The sequence below is a fragment of the Elgaria multicarinata genome, chromosome 1, assembly GCF_023053635.1.
Source record: "Elgaria multicarinata webbii isolate HBS135686 ecotype San Diego chromosome 1, rElgMul1.1.pri, whole genome shotgun sequence".
NCBI lineage: Eukaryota > Metazoa > Chordata > Lepidosauria > Squamata > Anguidae > Elgaria > Elgaria multicarinata.
The window spans coordinates 99445143-99469339 of NC_086171.1; the positions used below are offsets into that span (position 1 = coordinate 99445143).

Here is a 24197-nt window from a genome sequence, read left to right on the forward strand (position 1 = left end):
AGCTTTGTCTCCAACTTGGTAAATGCCCTGGCACCACCCTGTGCAAGACGTGGGTGAGAGAGAGAAGGAGAAGGAGAAGCTGAAGCTAGGCTGAAACAGCCTCCTCCCAGCGCCTTAATTAAATGCATGGCAAGAACCGGGAAAAGCACATCTGTTTTCAATCTGCACAGCCCTTTGATGGCATCAGATGTTCTTTTCCCAAATCAGGGTGTGGGGGTGGAAATCCCGGCCTGTCTGGGCAGCTCAGAGCCCAGCCTCAAGGGCCCTTCTCCTTCCCTGCCATCAGTTGACCCCCACACCACATTCATTCCCTCCACCACCACCCCGCCCCCATCCCCAGCATGATTATTTCACCCACTCAGGAGAGAGGCACACTAACCTTGTGAATGAGGATCCATGTTTTACCTGCTTCTTGTCCACTCTTTTTTTTTTAAGGAGGCTATGAAATTTTGGACAATTCACACAGCTCTTTTGGACTGTACACTTAAGAAACCATCTCCATTGAAACATGCTGAGTCTGAAGTGATGGCCGATGGGTTATGCAGCATGTGATGCAGATGCATGTGTGAACCAGCTCTGTGAATGAGACGAATGTGTGGTTGGAAACACACGCCTCATACAGACCCAGGATCAGCTGCAGTTCAGTTGTTGGATGTATATCTAGTACCAATGCTGTGTTTGTTGCCAGGTGATGTTGAATGACCCAAGCTGTTGGCAAATGCCAAATGATCATACAACATAGCAGCTCTGAGCATAATCAGACCATTTCCACCTTTTCGTACCAGCTCTTTATTCATTCTTTGGCCAAAGGTGAGGGGCTGCTTGAATTATTTTATTTTAGAGGCCTAAGCCACATTTCAAAATACAAATATGGTTTGTGAAGACATCCCACACCCTCACTTTTCTAAAAGAGGGTTTCCTGATGGAAAATGTGCTGACTTTAAAGATGGGAGACCCCGGGTTCATCAAAACCAAAAAGACAGCTCACGGAGCCAATCCAAAACAGAGACAGAGCAGCAACTGACACACCAAGGACAGCCAAGCTATTTTGACACCATAGGCAGAAAATTCCACAAGCACCTCCTTCTTTCTGTGGCAGTAAAATACAACAATAATGAAATATATAACTAATCATTTGCTGCCCCTTCATGACACCCTAAATCATCACCTGCCTCATTCTGCCTAATGGTAGAGCTTAATGTCACAAAATACTGAGGGAGGTCTTTCATGTCAAACCAGCCAACTGAGGGTTTATTAAACTAATGTGTTAGTTTTGCTTTCTCATTCAGATTTTTAAGATCTCATGTTCTTTCCATTCCAACTATGAAACAAATTACAAGTTTTGAAAAACTATTAAATTAAAAAAATAAGAATATATTAAATTCACATCCATTCCTCAACAGGGCTATTCCCACCATGGAAAGGACCATATAGCTGTTAATATATGGACCATATAGCTGACCATATATGGCAGGCAAGTGCTATATGCCACTTGCCTGCAATATAGCTGTTAAAGATGCCTGTCAGGAAAAAAAAAGTAGCAACTCCAGTTAAGAGTTAATATGGTTAAATACACAGGGATTTAAACCCAGAATTTTAAGAACTATGCACTCAAAGTCCTGGGCCTGGGTGGACATTTTGGTTTCTTCCACATTTGAATGTTTTAAATCTCAAGTTCTTTCCATCCCCAATATTAAGAAATGTGTGAAAGTTGGTAAGTTCTTATCAAAAACAAACTGAGAAAAAATCCTCACCCAGACCTAGTTTATAATGACCAAACCTTTCCAAGGTTTTGCTCTGAGGGTCTCTCCAAACTATGTGAGAAGGAAATGCAGAAAAGAGCAACCAGAATGATCAATGGTCTGGAGCAACTTCCCTACAAGGAGGGGGTCACAGTGTTTGGGGCTTTTAGTTTAGAGGGGAAGCAAATATAGCGGGATGTGATAGAGGTGTTTGAAATTATGAATACTGTGAAGAAATTCAGGAGGGGGGAGGATTTCTCTTCTCTCATAATAATGCTAGAACAGGATATGACAGGATATTCAAGGCAGAGAATAGGACGTAGTACTTCACACAGTATGTAATCAGATTATGGAATTTGCTTCCAAAAGGTACAATGATGGCCACCAACGTAGATGACTTTAAAAGGGGATTAGACAAATTCATGGTGGATACCAGTCCTGATAGCTATGTGCTGTCTCCAGGTATGCTGCTTCTGGATACCAGTTGCTGAGGGAAAACAGGAGGGTGGTGGTGTTACATTCATTCCCTACTTGTGGTCTTCCCACAGGCATCTGGTTGGCCACTGTGGGAACAGAGTGCTGGACTAGGCAAGCCTTTAGTCTGATTCAGCATCGTTATATTATGTAACTAGGTATGGTGTGTTTCTGCATTTACATGTCATAGGGGCAAGTCACATGGTATACAAAGGAGGGAAGGAAAGAGAATGAATAGCAGACTAAGAAAGCTGTTACAGAGGATAGATATGATCCAACCAAAGTTAAGCACTTTTTAGTCTCATTGGTTTCAATGGGAGAATTAAGCATTTTCTACTGAAATCACTGTGACTTAAAAGGGTTTATCTTTGGCTGAATCATAGCACGAGCTGCTTAACTGCTCAGGAAATTCATATTTCAGATATGATCCAGCTAAAGTTAAGCACTTCGAAGTCTGATTGGTGTCAATGGAAGTCTTAAAGCCCACATGGAACATTGGATGGCTCACCTAGGTAGGTTCATCACTTTAGGGCTGTAACATCCAGCAACGACTTGCATGTATAAATAGGCCATTGCAAGTATAACCCGTGAATCGAGATAAAGTTGTCATATCTCAAAGACGAGGCCTTTCCCTTGAGTCCATTCCTTTGTGAAGCACCAAGGAAGAGGGATGTTTTATTGAGGTATACCAACAATAGGAATGGGTACACACACACACACACACACACACACACACACACACACACACACACACACTTACTTACTTACTTACTTTGCCCTAGTTCGGTCTCCTGGGCAGGATCTACACTACTGCTTTCAAGCACTTTATAAGGGCTTTGCCAGCTGTCGGGGCCCAGGACACAGTGCATGTACTGTTGTGAAAACTGTTATAAAGCGCTTTTAAAGCAGTAGTGTAGATCATTTCCGTCAGGGGCCTAAAGCAAATCTGTTATGACAAGCACCAAACTCCTTTTTTCCCCTATATAAAAAGTCCAACAGAAGCTGAGCTGATTAGACTGGACGTGGACGGTTCCCTCCAGTAACCCGCCCCCACCCCCCCGTCCCATGCAAATGAGATTCTCCAGCAGGACCTTAAACTAATCCTCAGCAGTTAATTGGAAAAGCAAATAAGCAGACTGCGTTGGGAGTCACCTCCGGCGTCCGCCTGGGCTCCCTGCTTTCGACCCTTGTTGGGGCGATGGGGGGAGGGGGAGGGATGCTCCGATCTGTGTGGAAGGCGAGAGTTTCTCGCGCGCGCTCTCAGCCATCAGAGGCGGGCGGGCGGGCGGGCGGGCGGAGAAGCGTCTCCCTCCATCTGAGCGTGGGTTTGGCGTGGCTGCCTTGGAAGGGGAAGAGGGAGGCGGCGGGGTGGGAGGATGGAGGAAGGAGGTCTGTCAAACGTCAGGCACAGCACAAAGCCTTTGCCACGTAATTAGAGGCTCCTATTAAGTCTGGATCTGCCCTCCCCGGGGTCCGGCCCGCTCCCCACCCACACCCACGCACATGCCAGGCTGGGCCGTTTGAAGTGCCAGAGAGCTCGATCGGCGGCGGCGGCGGGGGGGGGGGGGGCGCCGGTTTCAGCAGGAAGAGAGCGAGCAAGAGGGAGAGCGAGAGACCCGCTCGAGCTCCCCAAGCCGCCTCCCCCTCCCCCTCCCCCGCCTCCTCCTCCAGGCAGGCGAGGGGAGCCCGGGCGGCGGCGCTCAGTCCGTCGGTCGGCGACGACCCTCTGCCAGCGGTCCGCCCGCGCGCCTTCGCTCCGAGCCCGGCCGCAGAAGAAGCGCGCCCGGCCCGGCCCGGGAGACGCAGGAGCGCGGCGGCTTCCTCGGCGGCGCCTGCTTGCCGGCCTCCCAGCCGCGCGAGATTGCGGAGGAGCCCTGCTCGGCCGGCCGCTCCCCCAAGCGGGGCTGCTCTGCCGCGCGCGCCGGGCCCGGGCGTCCCCCGCCCCCTCTGGCGCTCCCGCCCGACGGCCGGCGGGGCCGGGGCGCAGCCGCCGCCACCGCGGGCCTGCTCCGGCTCGGGTGCGACGCCTGGGGCCGGGCCGCGCCCGCCCCCTGCCCCCGCCCCGCGGGGGCGCAGCCATGGCGTCCGGCTACGGGCACGTCCTGGAGAGGCCGCCGGCCGCCGGCCGGCCCGCGCGCCTGGAGAGCCCCGGCGGCAGCCTCGACAGCCTGCAGGCCAAGAAGAACTTCTCCGTCAGCCACCTGCTGGACCTGGAAGAAGCCGGCGACCTGGGAGCCGCCCAGCCCGACGAGGGCGCCGCAGAGAGCGGCAGGCGCCTGCTGGAGTCGCCGGGGCTGACCAGCGGCAGCGACACGCAGCAGCAGGACGGTGAGTGCGCGGCGGGCATCGCCCGTGCCCCGCGCGCCCAAGGCCGCCGCCGAGCCCCGCTCGAGCGGAAGCTTCCCCTGCCCGGCGGCTCGGGGCTGGCCGCGAAGGCGGCAGAAGGGGAAGCGGCCCCGTCAGGGCCCGCGCCAGGGCCGAGGCACGGGAAGCGGGGATACGCGAAAAGACCAGAGAAACGTAGGCAGGAGAAAGGAGATGGGTTGCAGTTCAGTGTTGGAACGGGGGGAATCCAGGACACCCCCCACCCACCCCCAGGGCGAACTACCACGAACAAGGGAGTGTAAAGGTGAAGACTCATGCCCCCGCATAAACCTTCGCTCAGTAACTACGAATCAGATCAGTTTAATTCGGATTACCCCGCTCTTGCTGTGCCTACCCAAAATTATCAGTGCAAATTAGAACCCCCGCCTCTTCGTGCTTTTCCTGGAGTTTTGTTTAAAGACCAGGTCAACACGTGTTGAGAAGCGGGGGGTGGGGGGGTCGCCGTCTGCCTTGGGTAGCATAGACGCTTCTCTTCCGCGGGAGACGCGGAAACGCAGGCGATCGCCCGCGGGAAAACGAGCGGCAGCGTTTCGCTTAGCCTCGGGGTCTTGAGACGAGCTGCTGCCATGCTAAGGTGGAGGAAATAAGCAGCGCTGAGCGCGATCCGCCGGGAAGTTCTCCTGCTCAAGCGCCACCGAAACGAACCATGGCGGGGGGGGGGCAGGTCTCGTTCGTTTAAACGGGGTTTATGCAGGAGAAGTTGCCGGTCGCACCCCTGAAATCCTGTGTACATGAGGACCTTAAGAATAAATCCTGCTGAATTCCTCGACTCAAGTGCCCAGGGAAGCTCTCGCTCTCCCGTAAAACACACAACCCAAACTTGAATAGTCAGTCGGGGAACTGGAAGCCCCTCCGTCTCCCTTCAGAGTTTTGCTTCCTGGCAAAGTTTCTGCGTGAGTTGGGTTCGAATTTCTCATAGTCGGGGTTATTTGGATTTTACTAGTGTAGCTGCTGTGGGTATTTTCAGTTCAGAAAGTACACTGATGATGTGTGTGTGTATATAAGTGCATAAAATACACGTAAAACATCAATGCTTTCCCGTTATTGCTGCTCCCGGACTCGAAGAGCCACTGGAGAAACTCCAAAAGGCTTCCTCTCCCGGGGAGAGCCGGACAAATCTTGGTGACTATTCGGTCAGTGCCGGGACTGAGCGCGCTCCGGAAGGGAAGAAGGGGCCTCGAGCAACGGCGCCCTCAGGACGGGACTTTGGGGCCGAGGTCCAGGCGCCCAGCCCTCGGCAGCACGTGCAGGAGGGCCCCCAAATGCAAGAGGCCCGGCCGGAAAGCCAAGTAGGGCACCCGAGCGTCTGAAGAGACGGCTGTAAAAGCCCGTAAGTCCAGAGTGGCTAAGTCCAGGCTGGGACCTAAGCAAAGAAGAGTTTGTTTAGTTTAGACGTAAAATAAGTCTGTCTTATTTTAGAAGGAGACATAGACAAAAACGCTCTGTGTGTGTGTGTGGAGGGGGGCTAAAGAGAGGTGGTGTGGCCCTCCCGGAACCATGGGCCTTCCGATCTTTCTAGCCTTTGGTCCTCACCGGCTAAACTGGTTTTTGAAACCCCTACAGAGCCCTTGAACAAAGAACAGAGGCCTGCTACTTCTTCCAAACAACAGATGAGGAGACAAGCCTCGATCCGGGCTGTACCACTCCGGAGTGCAGGAGGGGCCGCCCAGGATTGAACGCCCCTCGCTGCAAAAGAACCCCACAGAGAGCTAGAAGGGCCCCCTCGCCTTTTGCCCAGCCATGTGATTTGCCCCGCCCCGCCCCCATCCTTGCACTTTGAAGTGGTACAGACCAGACGCAGGTTTCACCTCCTCATCGGTTGCTTGGGAGAATTAGGCCCGAGTGAGACCGAGGTGTTTGTGTGCGTAAAAACCTCCTTTCAAAAAAAGAGAGAGGCCCTGCCATTTTTGCTTACGTTGTGCTAATAACTACAACAACAACTGCCGGAGCCTCTCGCTATGAATGAATCAATGGAGAAAGCGGCTTTCTTTCCACACGATCTTGGGAAACGGCTGCTGCCTGCTCTCCCACAACAGCTCCGGGGGGATCGCTTCGATTCCAGCGGAGCAGTTTGGGCGCAGCCAGGGGCATTCACGGCAAACTGGAACGCTGTGCGCTCTTGCTGGGGAGCGAAAGATCTGGGTGTTAGATACACACGCATTCATATAATTTATATATATAATATATATAATCCGCGGAAGGAGGCATGATTAAGCAGAGGCCGGCAAACCACTCTCGGGATGCGACGCATTGAGTGGATGATTCACCCGACGTTCGTTCTTTCATTGATTTCAGTGTAAGCAGCAGGATTTTTAAAGCATTTAACTTCACCTCGATTGTGTCCACTGTCTGGTTGGGTTGTTGTTGTTGTTGTCGTTGTTTACTCTTATAAATCTCATCTAATCCTCCCGGGGCTATTATTGAGCTTTTGGTATTTGCTTGACACTGCGATCCAAAACGTGATGCCTTGGACCTATATTTAAGAGAGATAAAATGCGTTTCGGATCGAGGTTGATGGGAGGACTCTAGAAACAGGGATTGGGGGGTAGGAAACCCCGAAGGACATTTGCCCACCTGCCAGCCTCCCATCGCGCTTAGTTATGAAACTCGTCACCAGGCCTCTCTGGACCAGCCAGTGTAAACCAGTCTGGATCCAAGCAGTTCAGGGCTAGGAGTAAGGGCCCTTCTACACCTAAGGGTTATCCCAGGAAAATGGAGGGATCGTCCCGCCTGATCCTGGGATCCCCTGTGTGGCATTTGGATGCACAGGAACGGTCCCGGGGCAATCCTGGGATATAGGGCTGGTGAAGACATAAGAGAGTAAATATGTTTTGGATCGGAATCATGACCTGAAAGAGTAATATCCTAAAAACCCCTCCTGCCTCCAAAGAGTAAGGGTGCGCAGGGCTGCAGCAGGAAGCACATTCACTCAGCAGTTACGCTGCAGCGCTAAGTACAGTTTACTTACGAGCAAGGCCAATTTAACTCAATGAGACTTACTTCTGAGCAGACATCTACAGGAGTACACGGTCAGTTTCACTGATTTCAACGGAGCTGGTTTCCAGTGGCTTTTGAATTGGGATTGGACTGGAGAGGCTGATTTAGCTCTTCAGGCAATTTACCTCGGACTCTGGGTTCTCTGGAGCCCCAACTCTGAAGGCAGGACAGACTTCCCAACAGACTTCTAAAGCATTTCATCCCAGCTCTAAACATGTCGCAGGGAAGCGATTTCTTTGGAGCTTATGCAGCCTATTATTATTATTATTATTATTATTATTATTATTATTATTATTATTATTATTCCGTCTTTCGCTCAATGCTGACGACAGTGGGACTTAGTACTTCGGGGTCAGTACCGGGTTTTCAAACCCGATGCAGACCGGGTTTTAAGCAAAGGAGAGTCTCCCTGGCCATGAAAGCGTCTGCCTGAAGCTGCCGGATCCCTTCCCGGATCCATCTTCATCCTGGAGAGAACAAGAATTGCCTCTCGCTAAGCTGAGCAAGCCCTGCGCCCCGGCCGCTTCGTGCGAGGCGTTGCTGGAAGAGCAAAACAAGTACAACAGGCACGTGTGAAAACACACATTAAATAACGCGAGCTGAGGACAGGCGCTCACCCTGGGCAATGCCATTAAACCCACCGCAACGGAGTTAGCAAAGAGTTAACTGGGAGCAAAGTTCCTGAGTTGGGGGGGGGGCTGCTGTGGAGTTCGTGCATAACGCCTTTTTTTTTTTTTTTTTTTTATGAATACTGCGAAGACATTTCCCCTGTACTCTTAAAAGTGGAAATGATTTCTTTTGGCTTTCCTCCTGTCCGCGTGTAAACTACATGCATTGCCATCAGGAAACGTGTGAAGAGGCTCTGATGTGGTACTAAGCCTGTTGGGGTTTGGATGCAACGAAACCCAGGTTCAAATCCCTACATAACCTTTTACTGTTTTGTATAAATCCTAAGTACATTTACTAGGAAGTAAATGCCGTGGCTCGCTATGGGATTTTCTTCAAAGCGGCAGCCTAAAACGACAACAGAACGGCTGAACGGTGTTCAGTAGCAACTCATCCAGGCTAAGTGACCCAATTAAAACTAATGACACCCGGGTCCTCAGCACACTCGGATGCCAGCGTTTTTTGGCACGAGCCTGTGTCGTTTAACAGGGTTCGGCATGAACTGGCTGGCTCCATGCAGGCTCACGACCCTTTGTGCGCTCGGTGCTACGAGAGGGGAATTCTTTTTTCTTCTATTGCGTGGTGGAGAAGAAAAACCAGACCTGACACGGCGGGCAGTGAACAGAATACCCAAACAGAGGTCGGGGGGTGGGTGTTACAATCACGCGCGCGCGCACACACACGTCCCGTGTGGAGGAGAGCGATGAGACCCGGGCCCTAGGAAGGCCCCGATTCCTTCTGCCTTCTTTCCATCCGGCTGCAGGGCGCTGAGCTGCCCCGGCGGGCTCAGTGTGGGGAGCTCCCGGGCGGCGGAAAAGCTGGGGCGGCGTCCTCTGCTGGCGGCGCGCTTGCAAGGCACTGCCTTGGCGGTCGGGGGAAGCGCCTCTGACCCCTCTCCCGGCTGAGCCGGGCATTTCGGCCTCTGCCGCCGATGGCCCCGTCCTGGGCCGGGAGGGCGGCGCGGCGCGGCGCGGCGTCCTGGCCTTTCACAGGCGCCGGAGTCCCTCGGCGGAGAAGCGGAACCGCGCCGTTTCCGCCCAGTAGCTCGAAGGCGGGGCCGCTCACCAGCCTCTGCGAGGGGCCTGGGTCTTACTCCGCCGCCCAAGGCGCCAGTGGGCCGGGAGCGGCCGGCCGGGCTGTGGGGACATTGGGGTGGGGGGAGCCGCGACTTGATGAACGCAGGCAGCAGTACTTGTAGGCGCTATAGATATCCACCTGTGTGAGTAATCCACGCAAACGCGCTGGAAATGCTCCCCGCCCCCTGGTGATTTAAATTAAATTAAAATGTGATCTAAAGAGGACCCACCTTGCCTGCAATTTCGCAGGCAGAGTGAAGTTGTCCACGAACGTGTCAGTTCCTGGACCCCCCCAGCGCCCCCCCCCCGGGCTGTCCTTGCAGCCTCCCTGCCTGGCGGGCAGTTTCGAGAGCACTTCTTCTAAACGATCTTCGTGTTGTCAGCTTGAAATGCCCAACCAGTCCCCGCTTCTCCAGCCTGCTGGCTGCTCCGGCTTCCGTCTGGGCGCGCTCTGAAAACGTGCCCTTCTTCGTACAGACCAGCAGGAGTGGGCAAGCAGCGCGCGCCCAGGGGGTTCAACATAATGCCCCCCACCCCCCTCCCGACGATGTAGCAAGGGGAGGCGGGCTCTGAGCAGAGCCGTCAAACTTCTTCAGGAGAGGAGGCGCGGGGGGGGGGCGGCGGGCGAGCGGGCCGCGCTCCGAGCTGCGCCGCTCCGCTTGGTTCAGACCTGCAGACGCGCCGCTTGTCCCGCGCGAGAGCCGCTCGCTGAAGCTGCTTCTGATCGTTTTGCCGAACAACGAAGGCGAGGGTTTGGGTGCCTCTGCCGGGTGGAGCAGGCCCTTCTCCCCCCCCACCTCATAATCTCGAACAAAGAGAAAGCGAAGGTCTCTCCGTTCGAACCGAATTGCGTTCCGGAGTGAAGGGCTCTGCCACCAGCGTCATGGCCTGGGAGGCAGGGCCGGAGCTGGCCCGAACGCGCTTCGCGGTGAAAGTGTGCCGCGGGAGGTGAGCCGCCGCCGCCGCCTCGTCCCCTCCTGCAGGCGAAGCGGGCCGCCGCTGCCTCGGACAGACGCTGGGGAGGCCTCGGATGTCGCGACCCCGAAAGCCGCTCGGGTTGCGCGCTTCGGCAGGCGAGGCGCGGTGAGCCGCCCTCAGCTGTAAGCTGCGAAGGCCGGCCGAAACGCCCCGTTGCCTGGAGGACGCTTCCTTGGTGAAAGACTAGACAAGCCTTCGAGTTAGACAGGATTCTGGAAGAGACTGACTTGGGGGAACAGTTCATTCCCAGCTGCAGAAGAAAACGAAATTATTGGCCTATGGAGATTTTTTCCTTATTTTTCTTTAACTACATACAAAATGCATGTTTCTAGGGCAAACATCCCACCAATGGTCACTATTAATATCCGTGGCTGAAAACGGACATGGTCTTCCAGCAGTTTTGCTGGATGAAGAATTCATCTAGATCGAAAGCTTGCCTGCTCTGGCATTGTAGACCCCGCAAAACAAAACAGGTTGCAAATATTTTTATGGACTACCGACTAATAATCTTACCCGAGCTTCTTTGTTCATCGCTGGGGTGGAGAGGATGCATCCGGATGGGGCCAAGCTGGGGTGCAGTATTGCGGGTGTGTGTGTGTGCCTAAGCCCCTCTCAGTCCTGAAGCTCATTGAGTCGCTGTTGCCAAGCCACGCTTCTCCTTAACATAGCTTCCTCACAGAATTGAGACAATGGACTTGCTTTTCCCATTTTGCCTGATGAAGAATTCTATCATCCTCCAAAGCTTGCATGTACCATCATCACTTTGAGACTGCAATGAGATGATCTTGCAACCCACCCCAGACCTTCAATACAAATCAAAGGGACAAAAAATTCTAATTATCAACCCTCAAAAAATAAAAGGCAACCTAGAGATAACTAGTTATTAAAATAGCTCAATTGGGAGAGGGAGGAAAGTTTGTTGCAATTTGCAACAACTTCTTCTGCATCTTGAGACTGTAACTGTTCACAGATAAAGATAAGCAAAACTTATCACCCTGCTTTTGTCCAGAAACATTTCCCCTTCCCTCAGTTCTTTCATCCTGCTTGAAGAAGAGTTCCGTGTAACTCGAAAACTTGCCCAACATGGGTTGTTCCTGATAAGGATGTGATTTTACTGCAAATGTTGTTCTGAAGGACCAACATGGCTACCTGATGTTGATCCAGCGTGCGTCAGTCCCGAAACATTTGCTGCAACGCCTCCTGGGACATAGACTTTTTTGGTTCTAAAAATGTCTCTTCACGGAACACATAGGTTTACTTAGTAATTGGCATGTCATCAGGAATGCTTAGAAGGCACTTTTTATTCTTTGGTTCTGTTTAGAGAGAGTTTGGCCAGATCTACACCAAGTAGGAGCTTCGGCTATTGGGCGGTATAAAAATGAAATAAATAAATAAATAAATAAATAAGATATTGTACTATGGAAGTGATGTGAAAGCAATAGTATAAGAGTCAGGAGCCACTCTACTGCTTTATAGCGGTATTGAAGTGGACTGACAACTGTTGCGCCTATTGACACATTCCATAAACTGCTTTCATCCCGCTTGGTGTAGAGTTGGCCTTTATTTCTTTTCCTTCTCATCTTTGAATGTATCCACAGCTGATTTAAGGCGTTAAAGTACCTGTAGAGTTTTAAAATGACCTTGAACACAATCCAGCCTAAATGAAGCACTTCTAAATTCCACTGGTTTCAGCTGAACATTGTCACAGGGAAGTCTATAACCCACCTGTTAGAAATAACGCGACCTAAAAGTGCTTAACTTTGGCTGGAGCATGGTCTTAGGCTGCACATGAAACTTAAACCAATCCGAAATAAACGAACTTAAGAATCCCATCCATTTCGGTAGGGCTCATTTACAATTTAAACATCCTCCTTCCTTTGAAATAAATTCCACCCATCGGTGGGTTTACTTCTATCCAAGGAAATCGATTTAAATCCAAATTCTCCCACTTGAGTGTATTTTTGAATTGTTTCGTTTCCCACAGGGTGGCAGTTTAAGAGGTTTGCAATTTTCTGAAATGCTCCTGTGTCCTGTTGTGCATGGACCAGAGGTTCAGGGGAAGGAGCCGAGATGATTGAATAACTCGGTAATGTGTATTATATATAGAATGCACCACCGTGCAATTCGGCTTTACATCCACCCCCCAAAACTGATATTCATCCCCCCACCCCCGCTGCCCCTTTGAATGAATCTTGATTGCAAACGAAATGTGTTTAAGGCATGAAAGGCTGGTCTTTCAGGATCGGAGTCCCATTCTAGCAGATGGGACAAAGCTGTCCAAAAATGTCTTCATATTGTCCTGGGCTGCCATTATTATTATTATTATTATTATTATTATTATTATTATTATTATCATCGTAGCTGAAGCTCTCTGGGTGGTTTACAAAGATTAAAACGTTGAACATTAAAAATCGATGTACAAAATTTAAAGCACACAAACATAAAAGGGACGACAAACTAGGACATAAAACTGCCTTAGTTTACGCATTCTTTTTTGTGTTGTCAAGAGCTCCGTCGGGGAGGCACATGGGCCACTGGCACCCGCCATCCTCCAGCAAGTGTGGGTCCTGCGCTAGGAGCCTCGAAGGCCACTCGGCCCTTGCTTTCTTCGTAGTGAAAGTGGAGGTGGGGGCGCCCCCCTGTCCCGGGTTGGCTCCCACCTGCCTTGCAAGATTCGTGCAGGCCTTGCCCGAAATGTCGCTCTTCGGGTGTGCCCTGCCCACCGGCCCTGGTCGGCATTCTTGCCAAAAAGGAGGCCCCCATCAGACAGCCGGTGACGCCCCAGTTCACTGGAAGGGCAGGGCGGTCCAGCTCACCCCTCTGAACGAGTGCTCGGAAGCATCCCAGAGAGCCCCAGGGGCTATCTCTCGAGGAAGTGGGCGCAGAAGAGTGTCGAACGCCAGTGGAGGCTGGTGACTCCGATGTTGGTGGGGTTCTGATTCCATTCTGGGTCTTAGAACCGGTCAGAACTCTAAAGAGCTACCCAAGCTGCTGAACCCTATCCGAGGAGGACGCTTGCCTGGGATTGGGATGGAAGGGGTCCTTCAGAAGGACATGGCCAGCCCCTGATGGGTCCAGCCCCATGGATGCCCAGGCTGGACCAGGCACCTGGGCTCGATTGACCTTTACTTCACCAGGAGGACGCACCCAACTGCCTTCCACAGCAGGCTGCCCTCTCCCGCGTTTACTTTGGAAACGGAACTCCTTGGAATACAGTGGGAGGAAGTTCCCAGGAAAAGGTGTCCCGGAGTATTGTATCTTTTGACAATGTTGTTCACCGCCTGGAGCAACGCAAGGAGAAAGGCGGGATGAAACACTTTTGAAGCACCCAAGTCAGTGCTGCTGCTCTGTGCAGTAGGGATGTCTGGACCCAGGGAGCGGCTCGAAGCTGAGGCGGCCCCTTCTCTGCACATCCGTTCCCACAGCCTCAGGGCGTTGGGCTTTTTCTGTCTAAACATGCATAGGATCGCGCCCTGAAGTGCATTAAATACTGCGTCTATAGACGCTTGAGAGATTCTTGGAAATATAACGGGCAAAGTGGAAGGTCCTGGTAAATACTGGCCGTTAATCACCGTATATTCAGAAGAGCCCCTCCCCCTCTCTGCCCCCCCCCCCAACTTCAGGCTCGCGTCCACAACCCACAGTCAAATTCAGCGGGAGGACTCCGTCTTAACAGACTTGTGGATCTATTTCTAATGGTCTGATGATCCACACAGCGGATCTTGGCCCCAACTCAGCACTCGTGGTCACATCTGCCCGTGGTTGGAAGCAGAGGGGCATTGCTTCTGGTGTGCAGATCTTTCAAGGACAAACAGGAAACTATTTCTTTTAAATCATTAGTTGTTGTTGTTGTTGTTTTTTAAAAAAAATAGGGGCAGAGAAAATGTCGGGCGATCCCCGGCCAGAGGCCCGGCTGGATGGCTCAACTGGGGTGCCAGGAAGAAAGAGCGGCGCCCGCGCAACGGTCCCCCCGCTGGCCCTGGATCCCCGGCTTGCCTTCGGCCAGAGGACGCGTTCCGCTCGCGGGAGGCCCTGCTCCGCCCAGCCTGGCGCGCCTCGCCGCCATCCCGCAGCTCGCCCCCTGCCGCGGGGCTTCCGGGGGTCCGCGCTTCGTTTCCAGGGGGCGGCGCGGGGGGGGGGGCGCCCCCTCCCCGGCACAGCGGCTGCCTTCGGGGAAAGCCGCTCCCCGGAAAGGAGGCGCAGGGGGCGGGGAGCGGCCGTGGCCGTGGCCCGCGGGGTGCGCTCCAGCCCCACGGCCGAGCTACGTGCCGACGCGTGGCGGGAAAGGCGGCTCGTCCGCAGAGGCTGCTGCGGCTTGCCCCCCCCCCCCGCCCCCCGGGTCCCCGCCGCCGACTGGGACGCCTGCGGAGAGGGCGCGGCTGCTGGTGGGCGAGAGGGCCGAGGCGCGGGCTCGCGGCTCCCCGGAGGAGGGGCAGGACCAGGACCTGTTGGGGGGGGGGGGTCGGAGGCGTGAAAGGCTTTCCCTAGAAGTCCGTGAGGCTGACTCCCGAGGAAGCAGGCGCCGGGTCGGGGCTTCTCGGTCCGTCTAGGCAGGAGCCCACGCGGGGCGGCGCTTTTCCTCGTGGGCGGACCGGGGGGCGGCAGGGGGCGCGCCTGGCGTGGGCAGCAAAGGCCACCGCCGTTCTGGTCCAGGAGTCAAGAAATGCAAAATCCGGCGGGGAGGGGGGAATCCAAAATCCACAGTTCGGCAAGAGCTTTATTCGGACCAACCGAAATGCCGCCCAAGATGGTGCTTTTCCTCTTCTCTGGGTGGGTCCCGGTGAGGGTTTTGCCAACGGTGGGTTTCGCCGTTCACGCCCGGATTTTGCCCGATCCCTCCGTGACTGGGAAAGCGACGGCGTCCAAAGGGACACAGTTGGACCCCCGACGCGTCCCGCCTCCCCCCTGAAGCCTCTCGCCTCCCCCCTGAAGCGTCCCGCCTCCCCCCTGAAGCCTCTCGCCTCCCCCGTCCCCCGCATAGGGTGCCTGGCAAGAGCTAAGGCGGGCGGGCGGGGGGGGGGCAGCTGTCCCTTTCAGCGAGCTCTGGTTCGAGGGGGCTTCCGAGCCAGCTGTGCACTGCCCAAGCAGGCGACCTGGGGGAAAGGGAGACCTCCGTTGGGGGGTCCTGCTTGGCCGATGGCCGTGAGAGGGAAACATGCCCCCCACCCGCTGCAGGATCTGCCCACCTTTGCGGCCCCGAGAGAGCCCCGAGGGCAGGCGTGGCGTAGCCCCAGGGCTGCTGCCACGGGGCCAAGGAAGCGACCCAGAAGCCTGTCCACATTTGCGAGGAATTTGGCCTTAGGAGGACTTCTAAAGGCGATGCCTGGAAAATGTGAGAGGACGGGGGGGGGGGGGGGGGCTTCTCCTTTCTTTTCCTAGGGTTGCCAATTGCCCTTAAGGGTTCGGTTTTCGTTGTTGTCAGAGCCCCTTGGGGCGTGATCCCGTGCTTGTTTAGTCCGTCTTAAACAGGTGCAAAATTAACCGAGGCTGATAGGGATTTTTTTTTTAAAAAAAGAACCAGGCGTTTCTCGCCACTTTAAAAAGACATGTGCTTGTTTGTGACAGTCGCAAGCCGGTTCAAGGGCAAGGATGCGCAGCGCAGCCCGGAAGCCAGTTCAGCCGGAGGGCTTTGCCTCCCAACCGGCTTGGATCCCCTCAATGCATCTTTCCGGAATGGATTCAGTCGGCTTGCAGGCTCAGGAAGACCCTTCGGTTTCAAAGCATTTCCTTTCCGTTCACCCTGCCGTCATCCTTCCTAGGAAGGAAGTTCAATGGGACTCGCTCTGAATCCCTGGCGAGGATTGGGCATGGAGCATGTCTGGAGGGCGGGGGGGGGGGCAGGCGTTCGAGCGGCTTCCTTGGAGCCCCTTGCAATTAACGGGGAAAGACCCCAAGTCTTTCTCCCGCGTTGGAGAAGGACGTGGACCATTTCCAACCCCCTGTAAAGACACTGGCCTGGAAATGCCATTTCTTTCATTGGGACCTCCCACAAATGAGCATCCATTTGATTTCAGCCACATCAGCTTTCGCTGAGTTCCTCTCACACGGGCCATTGTGCATTAGTCACGGATCGGGCCCAGTACAGACTCAAGATCGGAAGCCACCTTGATCCAGTTTCCTCTTTGGGAGGGAGAAACAGCAGCTCCTTTCCCCACCTGAGATTTCGTTACAGTAGGCGGGATGCAGTTTCTTCTTGGCTTCGTAGCTTCGCGTTTCTTGTGAATGAGCGAATACCTTGCGCCTCCGCTTAGGCCCTAACAGGCTACCAGCGAAATCCTATTTAAGATCTGAGACTGCAGTCCGAATCTGTAAATTCCAGGTAAATCGCCTTCGAATTGGCGTCTCAGGTCTTAAAAACTTGGCGTTTTCAGAACTGATTTAATCGGCTTGTGTGCTCAGAAAGATCAAATCAGACCAAACTAACGTCAGAACGCAAAGAGCCCGGTTTAGCCGCAAAGTGCATTGGGGTGCAATCCTATACCCAGTGAGTAAATCTAACTGAAATCAATGGAATTTACTTCGGAGTAGACATGAACAGAATCACGCTGTCTCACTTATTTCAGTGGAAGAGTTATACACACACACACACATACACATACACACACACTTAAAGCTACCTCGTTCAGTCAGAACTTAGAAGTGTTTCAGTTTGTCTGAATCCTTGCCCATTTTATAGAAGGAAAAGATGAAAAAACATTGGCATGATTTGGAATGTTCGCATTTTTAAAAAATAAAATTTTAAAACGACCAGATCCTACCAAGTAAGGCCCACTACGTTTCGTTGAATTCAATTAATGAGACGACTTGAATCCATTTATAACACATTTACTTCCAAGTAGCCCGACTTCCACCTAAAGCGGCCTAGGGTCACAGCGTTAGGGGGGCTCAAGCCTTGGCATAGTGAGACCAACAACAACAGAAGTCTAAACATGCATAGGATCGCACCTTCAATGGCTGTACATTGGAACATGCGGCAGAGAAAATCTAATTGATTTCAGTATTTATTTATTTATTAATAACGTTTCTACATCGCCCAATAGCCGGAGCTCTCTGGGCGGTTCACAAAAATTAAAAACATTCAAAGTATAAAACAACAGTATAAAACCATAATATAAAATACAATATAAAAGCTCAACCAGATAAAAGCAGCAGCAATGCAAAATTACCAATTTAAAACACCAAGTTAAAATTGATTTATAGACTGTTAAAATGCTGGGAGAATAAAAAGGTCTTCACCTGGCGTCTAAAAGCATATAACGTAGGTGCCAAGCGAACCTCCTTAGGGAGCTCATCCCACAGGGTGCCACAGCAGAGAAGGCCCTCCTCCTCGTATTTATTTATATCCCAGTAGTATTTATTTGTTTATTTATTTTCTATAGCTCCCAATAGCCGAAGCTCTCTGGGCGGGTCACAAAAAATTAAAACCAGAAGTACAACATAAAATATACACGAAACCTTAAAGCCACACTATAAAACCATTTATTTACAACTTTAGGGCTGCAGGTTTGCGCACATTTACTCGAAAGGAAACCTCATTTAATTCAATGGGACTTCCTTTTGAGTAAATGCATGCCTAGGGTCGGGCTGCCTTCAACTTGCTTAAATCGTAGCGCCGCACTTCGGGAAATCCCCGAGGGGATGGTTGCGCGCCGCTCCAGAGACCGACGCCTCCAGGTTCAGCGCCGGGGAAAGGCGTTGGGTGCTTCTTCCAGCCGGGCGCTTTCCGACCGCGTTAAACTGCAGAGGCTGCTCTGCGGACTTCGGTGCCCGAGCGTTACATTCCGCTCTCTGGGCTGGGGAAGAGGTCGAAAGCTTGAGGTCAAAACCCTTCCACAGTTTATGGATCATCTGGGGAGAAAAAAATCGCTCCGCGCTTCCAGACCATGAGGTTGGTGGCTCCGACATCAGTGGGGCAGTGGATCCATTCCAAGTTCCAGTCAGAACGCGCGTAGGAACTCTGGATAGTGTTGCACCTTGAATAACTCCTTTAGAGTTCTGACTGGAACCCGGAGCGGAATCACCGCCCCACTGACATCAGAGCCACCAGCTGCCGCTGAACAAAATAACATCTTTACGGTATTGCAAAGATTTCCTTATAAGACATAATACACATCCAAACAGATTCGCCCACAAGGATACTGTGCAATACATCTATATCAAATAAAAAATAATAATAGCAAGCTCTATCAGATCATCAGCTGCCGTGATCATTATTTCTACAGTCAGTGTGTCCTCGTCTACCCCTGGCCTATCTCAATTTATTGCTTGGGATATGCCAACAGAACTTGGCTGCAAACAAGACTACTTTAAGACGAAGAAGGCTTGAGTACTTATCAGATGTGACGTGATTTGATTTGACTATTTTTCCTCCTTCCCCACAGGCTGAATTCAGGCAGCAGTTTATGTCCATCCAGAGTTCTGGCAGGCATCATTTCCAAATGTTAAGAGTTTAGGAAATCATTTCCTGCCTTTCCTTGGTGACAATAGGGGAGCCTTCACTTGAATAATGGCTCTGGCTGTGTTCTGTAATAGAGGTAGTAGGTGTGAAACCCACAGTACTCTTAAATCTGTGGGTTTTCATGTTTGAAAGGAACTTAGAGGAAAGATTAGTGGACATGTCTGCCTCTCCATGGCATGCCTGTAAGCATAAAAAGATTTAGTTCCCTAGAAAAAAGTTACTTGCAGTTGGCCAGAATATTTAGTACCTTGTATTTCCTTGAGGAATTAATGCAGCAGCTTTGAACTGTAACAAAATTCATGTTCTTCTTGAAAGAGGCCTTTATCTTTCGGCTGCAAACCATCCACATCGATACCTTTGTCTCCTTTCCTGATGACTAGTACTGACAGGATACATTTTAGAAAAAGTATCTATATATCCTATTTCTCCCTCCCAAATATGCAATATCCCAAAATTCTTAAAACATTAAGGTGAACCTTACACGCACATTGGTGGAGCTATATAAATAATCATAATCATAATCACAATCTATCTTGCTATTCCTTGGATGTCTTTTAGATTAAAAGGAATTTCTGATTTAAGTTTTTGTTTTCCTGTGTCAACTTGGTTGCTGAATAGTCACTGGATATTCTCTGAATATTTTCATACTTTCCTTTAATCTGATGTTCTCTGTCTCAGGATCCAGCCAAAATTAAACACTTTAAAGTTCCAGTAATTTCCAAGGGAGATGCATAAGTTTAAGCATGTGCCCGTCACTTCAGTTGAAGTCAGTGAGACTGACAAGTGTTTGGCTTTGGTTCGATAGTTTCTTTCATATTTGTCAGTATTTGATAGGTGGCACATATTGTTTAATATCTGACAGTATTTGATACCATATTTAATATTTGTCTGCATAGGAGCTGCCATGACAGTTCATCTGCAATTGTATTTTATATTTCGCAGCTGACTGTGGGGTTTACTTCCAAGTAAATGTGATTAGAACTGAGATGTGGGTCTAGTATTTTCCCCCCCATTATGTATTCACCATGGTAGGAGAGCAAATACCCACACATGCTGAAATGATCCCAGCTCACCATTCTCCACCTGAAAACAGAGTAACTTCTCATTTCCATTCAGCTCATGGCTCCCTGACCAGGGATATGAAGATATGCTGGACTGTATGGTAGTACTGCTTCTTTTAATTTGGAGAGGGGAAAAAACCTTTTTCTATCAAGGGCCACATTCCCTCATGGATCCAAAGCCACCAGTAGGCAGGGCCAGAGCCAAAAGCAGGCTGTTCACCCCTTTTCTGTTTCTGCCACCCGCTTTTTTCTCTCCTCCTCTACCTTTCTGCCTAGCAGAAGGGACAAATTGCTCTTGCCAGAGGTCTCAACTGATCGCATGCAGAGGGCTTTTGGAATTAGGCTGAGGGCTGCATGTGGCTCTAGGGCCGTGGGTTGCCCATCCCAACATTTCATTTCATTAGGGTTTGAGCAGGGGACTTGTGTCAGAATGCCCTCGATTTGGGGTAACTCATTTGCAGTACGTCTTTCACTCCGTGTTTTTTTTTACCATGCTGTACACATGCTTGTATAAATCTGCTGTGAGCTGGAACTGCATGGCTGAGGAGCAAACTGCGTATTTTCACTGATTATCATTGCGAGTCCATCTCAGCGATGAAAGTGGGTTGCATGTTTCTCTGGTACTCCCATAGTGGAAGATCCAAACGAAGACCAAACTGTTTGGAGTCCCATTCATTTTTGTGAGGGAGATTTAAGCACGTGCTTAACTTTGCCATTGAAACTAATGGGACTCCAAAGGACTTACCCTTGTCTGAACCATTTCCATAATGTTTGGTCAGTACTCTAAGTGCTGGGATGACTTTTCTCCACTGGTGTGCCTGGGCTTCTAATTCACTCTCTTAGGGTGTGATCCTAGGCATATTTAGACAGGGGAGAAAGTCCTGCAACCCCCAGCATTCACCAGCTGTGGGATGTTTTTTCTGTCTAAATATGCATAAGATTGCACCCTTATTGAGCCAGGTATTCTGCAGCTTGTGGGCAATGATAATATGTCACATTTTAATTTTGCAACACTAGAAGCAGCCGCTACAATCTCTATGATTTTGGCTCTAATCACAACCCTGTAGTCCTACATTTAGTTTTTTATTGTACACCCACCCACCATTTATATAGAATCATAGAATAGTAGAGTTGGAAGGGTTCTGTGAGGCCATCTAGTCCAACCCCCTGCTCATTGCAGGAATCAATACAGATCTTTCCAAGTTCTCAGAGTTCTTCATATATTCTATCAGAGTAGTCCTTCCTTCCAACACCCCAATAAAAGCTGGATCAGACTCTCCTCCACCTGGGGCAGGTTGGAGGGGGAGCTGAGGTGGAGAGAAAGTAGTTTGTCTCTAGTTCTCCAAGTGAGCTGTCAGCAGAAAATTGAACCATGGTCCTCCAGATGTAGAGAACGCAGCCTGCTCCTTTGCTCCAAAATAGGTCATACCAAGCTCAGTGCGACTTACTCGTAGGTTCACATTCACAGGATTGTAATCATTGCCACTATTCTTCACTAGCTTGTGATTGTAAGAAATATTCCTAAAATGCCAATTCCTCTTCTAGCTCATGAAAGCATGGAGGGATTAAGATTACCATTAATAAACTCCTACATAGGGGTTTTCTTTCCCAAACTAAAAGGGTTGAGTGTCATATATATTTTTTAAAAATCAATGTTAGACAAGAAAGCAGAAGGGAGGAGGATAAAATGTTGACAGTAAACCAGTCATTTAATCACTTTGAGGAAGTACAGCTAGTAGAGATAGATACAAGGCTTAGCAACAGGAGACATCTTTTATGAAAATATTGGTTTGGGTTGATGAACTTGATAAGAAGCCTAATATAAATAATGTGATCCTGGCTGAGGCTGAGGAGGTTGGTGTGTAGGGTGTCCAAAGGCAGACAAAAGAAAGCAGCTCTTTAGGAAACTGAATCATAACATGTTTTTTTTTTTTGGCTCTTATAAACAACCTCATAATATTCTGATTGATTTATATGATAACAGTTTGGAAGAAACCCATACAGAAGCAAATATTTCATCAAAATCCAGGTTTGAGCATTAGATGAGCTTTTTAAGGACATTAGTTTAAGGCCAGCAAATGTTTTGGCAAAATTCAGACCTTTCCTGGAGATTTGTATATGGTGATAATTGAAATCTATAACTTCATTTTCCAGTAAAAAAGAAAATAAAAAAGTTGTCTATTGATAATGAGGTCCCTTTCAACCAGGGCTGGACAACATGTGGCCTGTGACCCACATGCTGACCCTGCCACCCCCATTGCCTCCCCCACAAATGTAATTTTAAAAAATCTGGGGGGTGGGGAAGAGGTATCCATTAGGGGTGTGCACAGACCCCCCGCTCCGCCCCGCGGGCCAAAAATTTTGGATTGGCCCGCTCCGCTCCGCCCATACTCCGCTCCTCTTCGCCGCGGAGCTCAGGCCCCGAATCGGAGCTCCGCAGTGGAGGGGAGTGGCGCCAGGTAAGGCCGGGAGAGGAGGGCAGGAGGTTTACCGCTTTGGCTATTGGGCGGTATAAAAATGTAATAAATAAATAAATAAATAAATACCGGGCCCTGCCGCCATTGCCGCCCGTGTGGCGACGGCGGCAGAGCCCGGTAAGGGACCAAGGGGGAGGGGGGCCTTACCTGCCTCCGTCCGTGGTCCATCGGCGTCTTCAATTGAGCCCGCGGTTTAACCAGGAAGCAAGCGGCCCAGACTTCCTGGTTGAACTGCGGGCTCAATTGAAGATGCCGACGGACCGCGGACGGAGGCAGGTAAGGGAGAGGAGGGCGGGGGGCGTTTACTGGGCCCTGCCGCTGTCACTGCATGGGTGACAGCGACAGTGGCAGGGCCCGGTAAACCCCACTTACCTTTCCGGCGGAGCTCCGGATCAAGGCGAAGGATCCGCCTTCACCTCGATCCTCTTCGCCACGCTCCGCTGGCCCCCCAATCCTCTTCACCTCCACCTTAAGGGCAGGCGAAGCCCCCCGCTCCGCTTCTAATTTGCTGGTCCGATTAGAAGCGGAGCACATCCCTAGTATCCATAGCTGTTACAGAGTGGTAAAAGGGTTAAATCTAGCTTGCAAACAAGCTAAATCTAACCGTTGTAGCACTCCATAGTGCTACATAGCAGTTTTGACACTGAATATCAGTGGGAAACTGGTGATTTTGGGATTGCCCACTCCAGAAGTTGTCCACTCTGCTTTAAATGAATTACATTTGAAAGGTAAAGCTGTACATTCAAATTAGAATGGTGGAGAAAGGACGAAGTTTATTGACCAAGTATTAGGAGATTTTCTTTCTGCTAATTCAATTTACTGCTGGTTCTGCTAGTTCAATTTGCATCCTGCTCTTAGATGGGGCTTAGAGTCCCCCATCCAGGGGAGGACTGGGCCTCGGCCTGCTTACTTTCTATAATGCTTCAGCACTGGACGCATTGAGCCTATTCATTGTATATCCTAGTGCTTCTTTTATTTTGGCAAGATTGAATAATTCTGGACAGGATTTCACCCCCACCCCCATCCTTTCAACTGCATTGTTATACTGTAGTTCCTAAGAAGCACAAAGTGAAGAATTTAGGGTGGATTTAGGGTGGATTCCTGCATTGAGCAGGAGGTTGGACTTGGTGGCCTTGTAGGCCCCTTCCAATTCTGCTATTCTATGATTCTATGAATTGTAAAGGGTTTGTACAGACATGTCTTAAAAAGAAGACTCACCAGGGCCATTTGTCTCGTATGACTTGCCTCTCCCTCCATGCTCCAGATGGGCTGTCCAACCTTAAGAAAAGGAGTGTCACTTGTTATCCTACCTAACATTCATTTTAATACATTGTTGGTTAGTTTATTATGATTATTAACAGGGTGCCACAACCTGACGAGTAAGGGGGCTGAATATGGGGTTATTGCGGCGCTTTCGTTTCCTCGAGGCCCAGGTTCAAACCTGGGGATGGCCTCTCCACTAGAACAGTCCAGGAAGAGTCATCCTCTCCACATACCTAGGGATACCTGAGACAATGTAATGCAGGGCCAGGGAGCTTGTGGTCCTCCAGATATGGATAAACTACTACTCCCATCATCCCTCACTATTGACCAGGCTTGCTGGGGCTGATGGGAACTGGAATGTGACCACATCTGGGGCCACAGATCACCCAGCCCTGGTGTAGTGCCACAGACAAACAGAGGGAATGGTGCAAGGGCCAATAGCCCTACGGATAGGCCTGATCCTGCCCTTTCCTCGAAAGCCCCAGTGTTGCTTCTCTTCGTTGTTCCTCTTTTACATGGCCAGACAAATATGGCAAGAGATAAAGAGCCAACGGACATCCTCAGCAAACTGAATTCTCACAATGTGACCCCATTCATGTACGTTCTAGTGGTGAGTAATT

At 50.8% G+C, this 24197-nt stretch overlaps 1 protein-coding gene across 4 annotated transcripts in view; it reads left to right on the forward strand.

Annotated features, from left to right (window-relative positions):
- Positions 1-4280: 4280 nt before the first annotated feature.
- PRRX1 (paired related homeobox 1) overlaps positions 4281-24197 on the forward strand; it is a 94411-nt gene continuing 74494 nt past the window's right edge. For all 4 annotated transcript variants that reach the window (XM_063116924.1, XM_063116933.1, XM_063116941.1 and 1 more), the window contains exon 1: positions 4281-4544. In XM_063116924.1, coding sequence (XP_062972994.1) covers positions 4295-4544 — 250 coding nt within the window. In that variant the 5' untranslated portion in view covers positions 4281-4294. The remainder of the gene's footprint in view (positions 4545-24197) is intronic.